A 16,401-nucleotide genomic window follows, 5' to 3' on the forward strand; every position below is an offset into this window, starting at 1 on the left:
ACATTGAGTGTTGTGGCTTAAGCTCTCAAAGTAACCTTCATACTTTTAAGTAAGGTTTATTTAGATAGCTATAACTATAACCTATAACCAAGTATATGGCTTACAGTCATTAAAGAAATTTAGTGATTCCCTATGACATTTCAACAAGTAAGTACCTATATAATTTTATTAACTTGGTTTGTGGTGATAGTGATATAACGAATAATTAAAATATTCGTCTATTTAATCCCGAGGGATTCTGGAAATAGGAAAGGTCCTGTCCTTGTAATATTCCTGCAACTGCTTACTTTACTATTATAGATAATTATTATCAAATTTGATAATAATTGCTACTTATAAATAAAAACTACTCTAGTACTTTGTTATTTTTATCTTTTCACACTTTAATTACATTACTCCTTAATAACAGATGTTGTATGCTCCTTGAAGAGTAGACTGACTTATCACATCTTGTTTTACCTAGTTTTCACATACATGTAATTAAGTACCCTTGTTGCGACTCACTTATTCTTTTTGAACATTTATAAGTACATTAAGTACGTATATAAAATGTTAAGTTAGTATCATAATATAATGTATGTGTACATTATTAATAATAAAAATGAATATGAAATATGAATATCAAATTGTATGCTTTACTAAATACCTCTCTCCTCACAGGTGTTAAAATAAAGGGTGTACTGCATAATTAATTAAACACTCATAATATAATAATATTACATAATATACATAATAAGTACATGTATATAATCACATTGGCTTGGCGTCTTCCCACCACCAGGCGATAACAAACACGTCTCAATATTATTATTAGGTTCCGAATAGCGGTACAGTTGTTTAATGACAGCGTTTTACACAAAAATAAAACGCTAATTAAATAACTTACCCTATTCGGAACCTAAAGTTTTAATCCTGCCTGGTGTAAATATGTATAATTTTGAGACAATGAGTTGGAAATTTGTTTTTTGCGACAACCGCCAAAAAGCAAACTGCTGTGTGGTGGGAGCGTGGGAGAGAGAGGGACGTATATGCTAGAAAAAGACAATACGACCAACAACGCAATGTTGCCATTCTCAATATTATTATTAGGTTCCGAATAGGGTAAGTTATTTAATTAGCGTTTTATTTTTGTGTAAAACGCTGTCATTGACGCCAATTTCATTTCTGATCAAATCGACCGATTTGAAGTCGCATAAAAAATATGGAGTGTAGAAGTAATCTCTACCTTCCATAATAAAAAATAAAAAAAGCTGTCACTGTCAAATTGCTTCTACTTCATCTACTTGTTGCCTTCCCCCGTCGCGAAAAATATTTCTGTGAATTTTTTCATTTCATTGTGTAGTCAAAATTTGTGGTGTTAATCGACGTCAAAAACGGATCTTGTAAAATTTTCTGGCAAAACGAGAAAGATTAATTGATTCAGCAATGTACTCGTAAGTAACACGTTCATTTAAGAAAACTTGTTTGTGAATAAAAAAAGTTTTTTGCTTTATATTTCAAATTGTTTTATGGCTTTCAATAACTATTAACTGCTTGTTTTTTTCTTCTTATAATTGTATTTGCCTTAGTGGAACTGAGAAATCTTAATATTGATTAAAATCTTAGTGGAACTGAGAAATCTGCAATGACGACTTCCATTAAATTCAAGGTCAGAGGCCCGATATCTTTTATCTTATTATACCTTTATACGTCCATTTCTTGTATATTTATTTATACATGAGTGAGAACTAGTGAGAATCTGTAATTGACTCTGTAAACTTATTGTGGCTTTTAGAAATGTTTAGAGCTGTTGGTTTTCCATGTATGTAATAAAAAAAAATATGTATATATATTGGGGATCTCGGAAACGGCTCTAAAAATTTCATTGAAATTTGCTATATAGGGATTTTTGGGGGCGAAAAATCGATCTAGCTAGGTCTTTTTTCTGGTAAAGCGCTTGAGTTCGCGAAATTTGAGAGTTTTTATAAGTTTTCCGGCCAGTGCAAAGCTCCGTGTCCTAGATATTGTTTTTTAAGTATACAAAAAACTGAACAAGTGCGAGTTGGGCTTGTTCACCAAGGTCTCCGTAATTTTTAGTATTTGTTGTTACAGCAGCAATAGAAATACATCATCTGTGAAATTTTCAACTGTCTATCACGATTCTAGATATACAGTCTGGTGATGGTCAGCGGAGTCTTAGTAATAACCCTATTTAACCCCCTTTTACACTTTGGGTACGGAACTCTAAAAAGCGATACAGGACCTTCTCTGTTTATGTATTAAATAAGTTAAAAGTCAAGGAAGATTTATGTAGGATCATGTATTTCTTGTAATTATCCTTAATATTTGTTTATCCTTGTATGAAATAGTAATATTTCATAGGACGCATTGTTGTTGTGTCTCATGCTGAATGCTATCATCATTTATTGGGAATGCCACAGAGTAATTGCTTACTTTACTGTTTTTATTTTAATTCTAAGACAATCAGCAGCGGGTAATAAATGTTTTAGAGATATTAAAAGTGTTATCTCCGAGTTATTGACGATAGTCACAGACAGAATTTTGGTGTCTAAAAAATGCCATACAAATTACTGTATACAGAACGGGCAAACACGAGGACGGGTCTGACATTCAATAAAGTTTAATAGTTTTTTTTTGATAAATTAATTGCTTTAACCCAGAATTTTTCAACAAAAGTTTAAATAATAATATAATTAATATTGGCTAACATATATGGGGTATATTCTGATATTTAATCCACGACGTAAGACGCTGTTCATAAATTACGTCATCTATTTTTGACGATTTTTGCCCCCCACCCCTAAAATCATCCAAAAATCATGCTTCAAATGACCCCGTTTCCTCCTACATCATCCGATGTCCAGACCCCCCCAATTTGAAATGACGTACTTTAAAATAGCCCCCTTAGGAATCAAAAAAAAAATTTTTTGGACGTTGAGGTCTGGACCATCTTGTATAAGTATGTATTTACTATTTATCTATCTAAGTATATATATCATCGCCTAGCACTCATAGTACAAGCTTTGAGGGCTAGCTTGGCTGTGTAAGATGCTCCCTGATATACACAATGTAACATGAGGAAACCAAATAATTTTAACCACACATTTCTGAGGTCAAAAGAAGGAAAAAATTTAATCTGAATTTAGGTCAATTTTGCCAAAAAAAATATTATTTGTTGTTTTTTGAATTTTTTGAATGGATTTGTACATAAAAAATAAATGTTATTGGTAAACTTGTCACTTCAAATTGATTTTTACATTTTTTTTTGTAAAACCTACATTTTGCAAAGTGTTGCTTGTCACTTTTTGACATCTATCAATAAGGATATTTAGACTACGTCCCATAGCAGCAACATCACCATTAAAAAGGCCTTTTACACTATGTAACTATAAAAACTTGTTTTTTTTTTTAATTAATTATATCTCTGAATGTCCTATTAACTTTTTTGAAAACTAGGCGAATTTCAAAATAAAGTTTATAGGACATTTTTGTCTCTTAATATGATCAGGAATATGCTGTTAAAATTATTCGGTTTCCTCATGATACACCGTGTACAAAAAGAACTTATTATTCGTTTTCTTCCCCAGCACCATAAAAAACCCGAAGCCGCACGACATGATGACGTGCCCGTACAACAAGGCGCACCAAGTGGAGCACTACCGTATGCACATCCACCTCCAGAAGTGCAGGAAGCAGTACCCCAACTGCTCCAAGACTACGTGCCCGTTCAACGCTACCCATGTTATCAACGATGCAGAATTGGATGTAAGATTATCAACTAATTATTAAGGGGCCCCACTGATGTCCGCTGGACATCGGCCTGTCAGTTAGAACAATGTTTTCAGTTCCGAACAACTGGCAGGCCGATACCGTCCGCCGGACTGTTAATCAGTGCGCTCCTTTAGAGATGCAACGGATAGTTGTTTGGCCGGATACGAGTTGTTCGGCCTGACCATTATTCAAAACCCGAAGCCGCACGATATGATGACGTGCCCTTACAATAAGGCGCAGCAATTAGAGCACTACCGTATGCACATCCATCTCCAGAAGTGCAGGAAGCAGTACCCCAACTGCTCCAAGACTACGAGCCCGTTCAACGCTACCCATGTTATCAACGATGCAGAATTGGATGTAAGACTATCAACTAATTATTAAGGGGCCCACTGATTAACAGTCCGCCGGACATCAGCCTGTCAGGTAACCCCGCAACCCGGTTATAACCCGGCAACCTTCAAATCAAGAGTGAACAGGCACCTTCTGGGCGAGCTCGCTCCATCGTAGGCCACGTCTACGCCTCGGCTAGTCTGTGGCCATGAGTAAGCCCATTCATAATAAAAAAAAAGAAAAAAAAAAGAACAAAATTTAGATGTGATCAACGATGCAGAATTGGATGTAAGATTATCAACTAATAGGGAATATTAGGCAAAGCTCTGCGTAGGCGGCACAACTAGCACATACAGTAAACAAACATCAATGACACATCATGCGTCACTACGTCAATCACATGTCCTACCGTGAAACACGACAATCGAAAGTTCGGTTTCTGCCTCTCTATCACTCTTGCATATTCGAGCGATAAAGAGGCAGATAACATGAATCATGAATTAATATCTTACAACTTATTATCAATTTATTTCAGTACCACGTGTCGTCATGCCCGGACCGCTTCCTATTTGATACGCAGAAGTATATAGTGGAAGATGAGGTGCCGCAACGAGAACTGCCCCCTATCCCAGTGGTGGAGTGCGAGGAAAATTGGGAAACTGTAAGTATTATGAGTCTGGGATCTATATCTGAATCCTTAATTTTCTCCTATCTTTGCATTCCCTAATATTGTTTGTCATAATGATCAGTTGTCCTAACTATACGAGTATACCCTAAATTTGGTTTCCCCATTATTGATTACTTATCCTAATGTTATTAGGCATTCGTTTTTATTTTCTGCGAGGGTCGCAGTTCTAACCTAACCTAACTTTTGTGGCATCAAGTTCTAAGCTAACCATTTTTCAGAACTATTACATTATAAAAAATAATCGTTATGACAATTGATCGTTAGGGCATGTGCCCATTAGGACAAACCAGTTAGGGCAAGTGACTTTAGGACAAACATTGTTGACTGTTCACTCTTTGTTCTGATATGGCATGATGATTGGGGTAGGGTGTGGGTGATGTCTCTGGTTGACACTCAGAAGTACATGGAAGACGAGGTCCCAGAGAACTGCCTCCTATCCCAGTGCTGGATTGCGAGGAAAATTGGGAAACTGTATTATGAGTCTGTTCACTCTTTGTTCTGATATGGCATGATGATTGGGGGTAGGGTGTGGGTGATGTCTCTGGTTGACACTCAGAAGTACATGGAAGACGAGGTCCCAGAGAACTGCCTCCTATCCCAGTGCTGGATTGCGAGGTAAACTGGGAAATTGTTAAGTATTACGAGTCTGTTCACTCCTTGTTCTGATATGGCATGATGATTTGGGGTAGGGCGTGACCAGTGACCAGATGACGGGATGACTTGCACAGGAGGGCCGGCAGTGACTGGATGCACAAAGCGGCAGACCGGGCCACGTGGCGTACCTGCGGCCTATGACCAGCAGTGGACTGAGACGGGCTGATGATGATGATTTAGTTAACTATTTTTTTCTCCTATTTTCAGGAGCAAGCGGCCTCATACGTTCCAGACACCACTGCTAAGTCTCACATCATTTCTAAAGTAAGTATTTTCTTATAACAATCTTTATTTAAATTGCCATGTTATTTAGTATGTTAGTCTGGGCAGGCGTGGCTCACTATGCGATTTCGTCGCTAGTGGCTAGCCATAAGCCGCGCGTGGCGCTGTCGCCACCTAGCGGCCATATCTGCCCTGATCGTAACAAACGCGCTTTGTTAGAGAGTGAGTCTTCTGTACATAGTACTATTATTTATTCTGTGTGGGTTACAACTTGCAAGCTTAATTAAAGTTAGAATCATTTCCCATTATTCAATCAAGCTGATCTGATGATGGAGGCTGGAGGTGGCCATAGGAACTTGATAAAATAACGCTACCTCGTTGTGTTTGGGTTTGTTAGAATTGTCTCGATGAGTATTAGTTGCCTGTGGAAAGAAAAGTACAGTCAGCGATAAGCTTGTACCAAAATTGAAATTTTTGCCATAAACGTATTCCTTTAAGCGGCTATCCAGAAGGGACTGATCAAATCGGTCGATTTGATCAGAAATGAAATTGGCATCAATCACAAATTTTAGATTTATGGTGATATTAGAGCCCTCTAAATTGAAAAAAGTGCCCCAGAACGAGAATACTGACCTCACAAATTCATTTTATCGGTAATATTGGTCATTATTTCATTAAGGGCCACTTGCACCACCCCACTAACCCGTGGTTAAGCGATTAAACCATTAACCTAGTGTCAAATTGTACTGGCAACCATGGTAACTCCAGGTTTAACTGGTTAACCCCGGGTTGGTGGAATGGTGATGGTGCAAGTGGGCCTAACCTAAGTAATTCCCTTTGAGCATTTCTGTTTTCATTTACCAGTGGAAACTGTTTTGGCTTCTGTTTTATTAATACTAATTCATATTGTATAAGATTGAATGCTGTTTGTTTCCCAATAAAATAAATAATTATGGGCGGTCGGCGAGCCAAATTGGCGTTTGCGTCCGCACGTCCTGATTCGATCGGGCAATTTAATCAGATTGGCGAAAAAAAAAAAGTATTTTATTTGTAGGTGAAAGGCGCCACGCCGTCGGAGCGGCGGCGCGCGCGGCTCGAGGGCGTGAGGAACTACCGCCCCCTCGAGAACTGAAGCCACCGAGCTTCTTGCCCGTTCTTCTCAAGCCAGACCGGTCTGTACAGCCCCATTTAAAGCCGTAACAGACGGACGTACAGGCGATCTTGGTCCGATCAAAATATCTCTTTCTCGTCACGTAGCCCCCATTCGCACGAGAGCTATTTCAACGCGCGTTAAAAAAGCGCTTGAATCTGTCCGCACTCTAAATTCGATTTAACGACCAAGGTTTAAAGTCGAAAATCCAACAACGCTTGGTAAAAAGCGCCACCGCTGTCGTGTGAATACATACATGGTTATCCATTTGTGTCATTCAAACGCTTTTTTAACGCGCGCCGACAAAGCTGCCGTGCGAACGGGGCCTAAAGGACGTACGGTTGACCACCTTACACACGGTCAAACCGGACCAAGGTCGCGGTCCGGTACACCCGTCTGTTACAACTTTAATAAGGGGCTTAACACACTACGCTGCGCAAATCAGAAGTTACCGAATACGACCAAAACGAGAACTCTTTGCTTAAGTTCAAACATGTTATGTTTTTTTTCAATTCTATGCTAAATTAATCAATTTGTGTGTAATCAATGTGTCTATTTTAAAAATAAACTGGATGTGATCTGAACACGATAGTATTTTTTGCCGATTCGATCTTAAACCATTGGTTCTTGTGAAATTGTCAAAAATATTTAATTTTATGTTACGAAAACATACAAGTATACACTGTTATTGTACCTACGGATTTTTAAGGGATTTTTCGGTAAAGTACACCCCACTCCTGGAGTAGAAGGCACCCCACTCCAGTAGGCCTAGCACAGGAGTAGTGCGACAGTAGCTCGACCGCGAGATAGACTACCCGTCTCTCTTTAATTAATACAGTTAGTAAAAGACGTGTAGTCTATCTCGCGAGACGCTGTCGCGCCAATCATGTGCTATCCCGGCAACGAGGTTCGACAATATTCGACATGCGAATATGTTCTACTGATGACTTTTAGGGTTCTGTACCCGAAAGTAAAAACGGGACTTTTAACTAAGACTCCACTGTCCGTCTGTCTATCACCAGACTGTATATCATGAACCGTGATAGCTAGATAATTGAAATTTTCACACATGATGTATTTCTGTTGCCGAACAAATACTAAAAAGTACGGAACCCTCGGTGGACGAGTCCGACTTGCATTTGTCCGGTTTTTTATATAATTATGTGCTCAGATGGAAAGTTCGCGCTCGTACTCACTAGGCAGGTTCTAAAATAAGAAAAATCAAATAAAACTTTACATTTTAATAATAAGTTTGTTACATGACCCAACAACAATCACAAACACTCACTATAAATCACTCGTGTGTAAGTTAAGATACATAAAAAAAAAAGACTGCTGTATTAATATTTATAACACTAGTATATGATTACGAATATGGTGGAAGGTAGATTTAGTTTTTCTGCCAACAAACTGTTCTGCAGTATTTCACTGTGTTGCACATTAACTCCGTCCAAAAATCCAAGACGTACTGACGAGCGATGCGATCGCCCGACGCTGCATGCCGTTGGCGCGCGCGCTGGGGTGGGGAGCGGCGCGCGGGAGGGGCGGTTTGGTAGGAATTTGGTGTTGCCATAGGTCAAAAATCCAAGGGGTAATCTCACAAGTGGGTCAAGCGTAGCTCGGACTCCCAAATAGAATAATTAGAATACAATACAAGAGTTATAGCCGTAACAGACTACCGCACCGCCTTGACTTTGGTACGGCAGTCTGTTACGGCTATTGACCAGTGAAGTTAGCGTTAGGCGCACACGTCACGACATGGTCCCAGGCGTCCCCGCGGCACCGCATGTGGCGGAAGGGGCCGCGGTGCGCGTGTCCCGGCCGGCACGCGGCCTCCACCACGGCCCCTTGGGGCTGCCACGGGCTACAAGCCAGGAATTCGTCCTTGAACTCTTTCAGGCATCGGTATTCGACGTTCGGGTGGAAGGCCAGCTTGCAGTGTTCTGGAAACAAAGTATTATCAGTGGGGAGACTCCTGACTTCGGTCGAACTCGGCTCCGTTCGGCTCAGCAATTATTAGGGTTGGCACCACTTGACTTCCTTTTGCGTGCACGACCGCAGATAAGAAAATCACTTGAATTTTGACAACCCTAAATAGCCAAAAGGGATAGTGCCATATATTATAAATGGACAGCATAATTAGTATACGAGTATGTACACTCACTTAGACAGCTCGGCGGCGCGTGTCTCCACCGCCCCTCGACACAGATCACATACGGATCCAGGGGGCGGTAAGGCTCGTCACACGTGACGAGTAGCACGACGTTGTCGCCGGCCACGCGGTCGCCGGGCCGCGCGCGCGCGTGCTCCGCCACGCGGTACTCGCCGTGCGAGGGGTAGCCCGGCAGGATGCAGCCGCCGCCGGGGAGGGGGGGCGGGCCGGGGGGCTTACGCTCTGGAATCATAGGATCCTATATAGATGTGCGTCCGTGAGGGACAAAACATACGCAACGCGACACTATCGCAGCGTACTACTGGTACTACGTAAGCGAACAACACGCGAACGCGACGCGATGTGATGCGGCGCGGGGTGAATCAATCCTTTTGATACATATAGAAGTGTCCTACGTGTGCGATCTCGTTGAGAACGCGAACACCTTGGGCCCGCCGCGCCGCTTCGCTTCGCGTTTGCGAGTTGTACGCTTACTTAATGACGAAGCGTATAGCGCCCCTCCAGACTATGCGCGTGAATCGCGGGCGAAGCCACGAACGCGAGTGTGGCGTCGATTTCGCAGATTGTTCACGCCTTCGCGCCTTGTTCTCCGTTTTTTGTCGGTATTTCGGCCCGCGTCAAAGGAGACGCGAAGCGCGAACTTGCAAGACTCCAAATTACACAATATTTTGGCTCCTCTGTGGCGAGATAAATACTAATTCTATTATGATTATATTGTATTAAGCAGCTATATTTTACGGTTTTACAATAAAACAAAATGGAAAAACAGCTAAATCACGTGTGACGCCATAGATAACTAACAGTGAAACTCGATCAGCTGATTGATGCTTTTCCGCCATATTGCCGCAAACCAAACTGCAAAATCGCCGTGAAGTGTGCGAGTGTGGAGTCATACGTCAACTTCGCGATATGTTCGCTCCGCGACGTCGCGCCGCGATTCACGCACATAGTCTGGAGGGGGCTTATGATTGACCGAATTTATTTGTTGCCTATAAGACATACTAAATTAACGGTGAGGAATAAAAAATGTGAGACTGTGACGGACGAGGACAAACAATAATAGCGTTATCGAGGCTACTCCTACTGAAAGATACATAAGACTATCCCGTTCGGTCATTCCCCCCACCCTTCATGCCTGATCCAGTTATAGGTATACTAGATTCAGGTCTGGAATAGAAGGGTGGATTAGGTATCTCTGTCTTCTGCTGTTGTCTTGAGAAGATAAGTCCCACCAGTTGTACTTGCAATGGGTAGTGACGTAGCTCTCTGTAGCCAGGGTCACAGTAGCCAGGGTCTCTGTAGACCAGCAGCTCTGATGACCTAGAATACTCACTCCTGCACTGCGGGATGGGGCGGTCCCAGCAGTTGTACTTGCACTGGGTAGCGACGGAGCTCTCCCTATAGCCAGGGTCACAGCAACCAGGATCCCTGTAGACCACCAGAAGACTCTGATGACCAAGTATACTCACTCCTCCACTGCGGGACGGGGCGGTCCCACCAGTTGTACTTGCACTGGGTACTGACGTAGCTGTCTGTAGCCAGGGCCACAGTAGCCAGGGTCCCTGGTAGACCAGCTCTGATGACCTAGAATACTCACTCCTGCATTGCGGGATGGGGCGGTCCCACCAGTTGTACTTGCACTGGGTACTGACGTAGCTGTCTGTAGCCAGGATCACAGTAGCCAGGGTCCCTGGTAGACCAGCTATGATGACCTAGAATACTCACTCCTGCACTGCGGGATGGGGCGGTCCCACCAGTTGTACTTGCACTGGGTAGTGGAGGAGCTCTCTCTGTAGCCAGGGTCACAGTAGCCATATGGTCCCTGTAGACCAGCAGCTCTGATGACCTAGAATACTCACTCCTGCACTGCGGGATGGGGCGGTCCCACCAGTTGTACTTGCACTGGGTAGTGGAGGAGCTCTCTCTGTAGCCAGGGTCACAGTGTAAGGTCAACTTTATCACGGCCCCGCGCCGCCCGGTAGACTGGAAGTGCCCGTGCGCCGGCTTGCGAGGTCTGCGACACTCGTTGCTATTTATCAGTATGTCTGATAACCTGAAATGTAGATATGGATTAATGAATATCATAAGTGCTTGTTCCTATGCCTACATTAATAATATATTTTGAATTGAACAGATAATTTTTAGAAGCGCTGCAAGCCTAGCGGTACAGAGCGTGTAACTTGCAATCCGGAGGTCGCAGGTTCAAACCCCGGCATGTACCTCTACCTACCAATGAGTTTTTCGGAACTTATGTACGAAATATCATTTGATATTTACCAGTCGCTTTTCGGTGAAGGAAAACATCGTGAGGAAACTGGACAAATCCCAATAGTTTCCACTGTGGATTGGATGGTCGGATGGCAGTCGCTTTCGTAAAAACTAGTAGTCAATTCGTGATCTCATGGGGTTAGTTGTCAAGCGGACCCCAGGCTCCCATGAGCCGTGGAAAAATGACGGGATAACGCGTGGAAGGAGGAACAGATAATTTATGAAAAGAGATTTACGATATTTACATAGCATATTATATCAACTATATTTAGTTAAGTCAATAAGTATACTCTTACATCTTCTTCCTCGCGTTATCCCGGCATTTTGCCACGGCTCATGGAAGCCTGGGGTCCGCTTGACAACTAACCCCATGATTTGATGTAGGCACTAGTTTTTACGAAAGCGACTGCCATCTGACCTTCCAACCCAGAGGGTAAACTAGGTCTTATTGGGATTAGTCCGGTTTCCTCACGATGTTTTCCTTCACCGAAAAGCGACTGGTAAATATCAAATGATATTTTCGTACATAAGATCCGAAAAACTCATTGGTACGAGCCGGGGTTTGAACCCGCGACCTCCAGATTGCAAGTCGCACGCTCTTACGGCTAGGCCACCAGCGCTTCCACTTATACTCTTACTCGTCTTATAGTAATCTGTGGTTATCTATATCTAACACCTGTAAACGAGCAATATAATTCGTATACATAAATATTAATTACATATTTCGGAATCGGAAACGGTTCTAGTTCTAAAGCCCCCTCTAGACTATGCGCGTGAATCGCGGGCGAAGCCGCGAACGCGAGTGTGTAGTCGATTTTCGCAGACAGCGAAATCGACTCCACACTCGCATAGTCTGGAGGGGGCTTAACAATAGATGAAATTTGCTATATGGGGGTTTTCGGGGGCGAAAAATTGATCTTATTGACAGCACACACTACATACCTAGTGGCAGTAGGCGGGGCACATTGCCCGTAGAACCGATGGCCGTTGGGGCGGAAAGGTTCTCGAGTGGCGACTACGTACCGGAAGGCGCAGTAGACCCCCCACAAGTTGGACTGACGACCTGGTGAAGGTCGCGGGAGTCCGCTGGATGCGGGTGGCGCAAGACCGGTCATTGTGGCACTCTTTGGGGAGGCCTATGTCCAGCAGTGGACGTCCTCTGGCTGATATGATGATGATGATGACTACATACCTAGCGATAGCCTCGGCTCGTTCGTCCGGGGTCTCTGTGGTCCGGGTCTGCCGGGTCGGGTATGAGTATCGCTTCTGATAGTTCGCGTGTGGCCTCATTTGATCTGCGTACAACATGGAGAATAAAGGCCGAGCCACACCGGCTTGCGTGTGCGTGACGTGCGCGTGTGCGTGCGCTAAAATGTTGGAGCCGCACACGCACACGTCACGCAAGCGGTGTGCCATCCCTCATAAGGATCTTGTATACTACAACGCCGCACGCGTACGTGCACGTCACTTAAGGTAAGGTTTACTCGGGTAATTCCGAATGTCGAAAACTGTCGGATTAATTCCGAAAAGAGACTTTTATTATGATGGTATTAAGGGTGATTTTCATCTGAATTTCGGAATTAGGTATCCGACATTCGGTATTACCCGAATACACCTTATATATAAACTGATGTATGCAGTTAACACTCCTCCTTTAGGTCAGCGGTCGGCAACCTTTTAGCAGCCAAGGGCCACATACCTAGTAGTTAACGAAGATGACGCGGGCCGCACTTTGGTAATATTTGTGACATTGTCGATCGTCAGTACTACATACAAAATAAACTGAAATAAATGACATATGCTAAGAGAAAGTGACCAAGGCCTCCAGTGCCCCAGGCTGGAATCGAACCAGCGTCCTCTGCTATCGCGGCAGGTGCCTGAACCACTCGGCCACCGGGCCACAGCGGCATTAGTCAAATTTTTCCAAGTATATGCACTTCTTACTGAAGGCTTGTGGCGCCCCCTGGCCATCTCTAAGGTAGAACAGTATGGTTCGAACCTTCCAACTGGATCATTCTCATGATGATACCGAGTTAGCGAGAGTGATGGCGCTGCCAATAAATACTATGAAGTATTTGAACAAATTAAATTATTTTCAGAAAATTTAATTTGTTCAAATACTTCATAGTACATACAAAATAGCCAGGGAGGCTCGCGGACCGCAGGTTGCCGACCGCTGCTTTAGGTAGTTATATTTCTCTATCCTCCTAAAGCCTCCTCCACACTCGTGCGCGAATCGCGGCGCGAAGCCGCGAACGCGAGTGTGGCGTCGATTTTCGCGGACAGCGAAATCGACTCCACAATCGCGTTCTCGGCTTCGCCCGCGATTCACGCGCATAGTCTGGAGGGCGCTTAAGGCCCAAGGTCCAACCTATAGTACTTAAAGTTGCTAACACACTATCGCACCGCACCAAGGTCATTGTGGGACGCACCCATAAGTAAAAGGGAGAAAGCGATATCTCTTTCTCCCTCTTACTTATGGGTGCGTCCCACAATGACCTTGGTGCGGTGCGATAGTGTGTTAGCAACTTAATATTAACTATGGTCTGGGCTATAACCGCGAAAATCGAAGTTCGCAAATTGCGGGCATTTTTCTCTGTCACTCTAGTTACGCCTTCATTGGAGTAAAAGAGAAAGATGCCCGCAATTTGCGAATTTCGGTTTTCGCGGTAGCCCCTCTGGATACCGCTTATGGTCGAAAGCCCCTCCAGACTATGCGCGTGAATCGCGGGCGAAGCCGCGAACGCGAGTGTGGAGTCGATTTCGCAGGTCTGCGTTCTGGACTCCACACTCGCGTTCGCGGCTTCGCCCGCGATTCACGCGCATAGTCTGGAGGGGGCTGAACGGAGCCGAGAGCGAGAGATCCAGTGTCTTACCACAGATTTACCACAGAATACATAGTAGTACTCCCGTACAGAAAAGACACTTCCTACAAATCCGAAGTTTGACAGCGATTCAGGGTCGAATCATGCTTTCCCTTTCTGATGTATGGCGCTATCCCTTTCCGCTATTCAGGGTTGTCAAAATTCAATTGATTATCTTATCTGTGGTCGTGCACGCAAAAGGACGTCAAGTGGTGCTAACCCTAATAATTGCTCGGAGCAATGCTGAGCCGAGCGGAGCCGAGTTTACCCGAAGCCGAGTGTCTCCCCTCTAGTCTTACCTTCGCCCTGTCCCTCTCGAGCCAACATCAGCGCCTCCATGGCTGGTCCCATCGCTGGCCTTGGTACACTTGTGGTTGACGCTGCGGTCTGAATTGGCGACCACCAGGTTGTCCACCAGGTCGTCAATGCAGTTGTCGTCGTCGTCATTGTGGTCGTTGTCGTGGGCATTGTTTCTGTAGGGGCTAATATTAAAAACTTTATTAAAGTTGGGTGAATCAACTTTTTCTTGTCACTGGTTGCAATGGTTACGGTCTCCTGGGTCACTCTTAAAATACTAATTATTTCGTATTTAAATGAAACAAACTTGAATATTTTGGTAGTTATAAGGCCTTTCCATAATGGGACATCTACTAAGCACGTTTGTAGAACACGGTACAGCAGCTCTTCTAAGAAACTATGCTACTATTGTCTCCTGGCTGATGGCACAGAATAAAAAAATAAAAAAAATAAAAAAGAAATAGTTGATCGACTCAGTTAATTCTATTCACTCTAAGCCCCCATTCGCACGAGAGCTTTTTCAACGCGCGTTAAAAAAGCGCTTGAATCTGTCTGGACTCTAAATTTGATTTAACGACCAAGGCTTAAAGTCTAATATCCAACAACGCTTGATAAAAAGCGCCACCGCTGGTGTGTGGATACATATACAGCTTTTTCAACGCGTGTTAAAAAAGCGTTTGAATGACACAAATGGATAACCATGTATGTATTCACACGACAGCGGTGGCGCTTTTTATCAAGCGTTGTTGGATTTTCGACTTTAAGTCGAATTTAGAGTGCGGACAGATTCAAGCGCTTTTTTAACGCTGACATCAGTGTGTTTGACGTTACTTGTCACGCTTTTAACATAACAAAATTTGCAATACATTGCGTCTTAGAATAAACTTTAAAGTGTAATAAAAATCAAAACATGAGTTATTTTCCAAAGTTGCTGAACAAATGTTGGTCAGTTTGAGGAGTACAGCCAACAGTTTAATTTATTGCTCCTGTTACAGAAAACACACTGTATTTCAGGATATTACTCACCACTCTCGCCAGGTCCTTTATTTTCGATCCTTGCTGGATATCCGTTATTTTCGATCCTTACTGATCCTTTATTTTCTGGATAAGCTGTATACACCGGGACGGAGCTTGACATATTATAAGTCATACGTGGGTCGGGCGTGCTTTCTCCATAGATGGGAAACACGTGTTTTATGGCACACGAGCCACACGTCGCCGCCAGCCCGAACACCTCCTTACGCTGCTTGTTTACCACTACCACGAAGTACAGGGTCACTGGAATAATATTATGTATAGTTTGTAGGTTTCTAATAGACCTCGACGGCTAACCCTTCTATTTGGCACCTGAGCGCGGGCCAGTCCAACGCTCAAAAAACCAGTGTAGGTGTGCTCTCCGATAACGCGCCTTTGTGACGCATCTCGATAACATATTTTAGACTGGTTCTGTAGCGTTCGACTCGCCAGCACTCAGTAACCGTAGTACTGAGTGCCAGCGAGTTGAACGGATCACACACATCCTAACAAAATATTTATCCATTAGTTAATTTTGAATCTTATTGCAATTACCATAGGAGTTGTAATTCAATTACCTGGGTAAAGTACGAACGATTTTTATGCAGATAGTTGTGGCACATGGCACGAGCGGTTTTACTTAACAATAGACAACAAAGGATTAGCCGTCGGGGCCTATTAGAAAGCTACAAACTATACAATAGTAGATTATTAACCAAGGCATGAAAGGCACTCATTCCTGCCGAAGTAGTTTCACTCGCTGCGTTCGAGCGCCAATAGTCCGAGGCTGAAATGATGCCTTTCACCCTAGTTAAACACTTTACTTTTCATTTCGAATACGAGAAAAATAAAATGCATGTGTTTTTAAGAGCCCATTAACGTGCACACTAGCGCCACTGCTAAATAATCGTGTGTATTTAAATTTAAAGAAATATATTTAAAAAAATCCGGGCAAGTGCGAGTCGGA

The 16,401-nt window shown here is 43.3% G+C and overlaps 1 protein-coding gene across 2 annotated transcripts; it reads left to right on the forward strand.

Annotated features, from left to right (window-relative positions):
• Positions 1-1,269: 1,269 nt before the first annotated feature.
• LOC134677597 (gametocyte-specific factor 1-like) lies at positions 1,270-7,402 on the forward strand. Of its 2 annotated transcripts, XM_063536069.1 has the most exons (5): positions 1,270-1,433; positions 3,588-3,765; positions 4,640-4,765; positions 5,654-5,710; positions 6,723-7,402. In XM_063536069.1, exons 1-5 carry the CDS (start codon positions 1,426-1,428, stop codon positions 6,798-6,800), a joined length of 447 nt encoding a protein of 148 aa, XP_063392139.1. In that variant the 5' UTR covers positions 1,270-1,425; the 3' UTR covers positions 6,801-7,402. The 2 variants fall into 2 exon arrangements, with proteins under 2 accessions (XP_063392139.1, XP_063392140.1); XM_063536070.1 differs by lacking the exons at positions 1,270-1,433; positions 3,588-3,765 and adding an exon at positions 3,959-4,131.
• Positions 7,403-16,401: the final 8,999 nt, after the last annotated feature.

The sequence above is a fragment of the Cydia fagiglandana genome, chromosome 26 (genome assembly GCF_963556715.1).
Source record: "Cydia fagiglandana chromosome 26, ilCydFagi1.1, whole genome shotgun sequence".
NCBI lineage: Eukaryota > Metazoa > Arthropoda > Insecta > Lepidoptera > Tortricidae > Cydia > Cydia fagiglandana.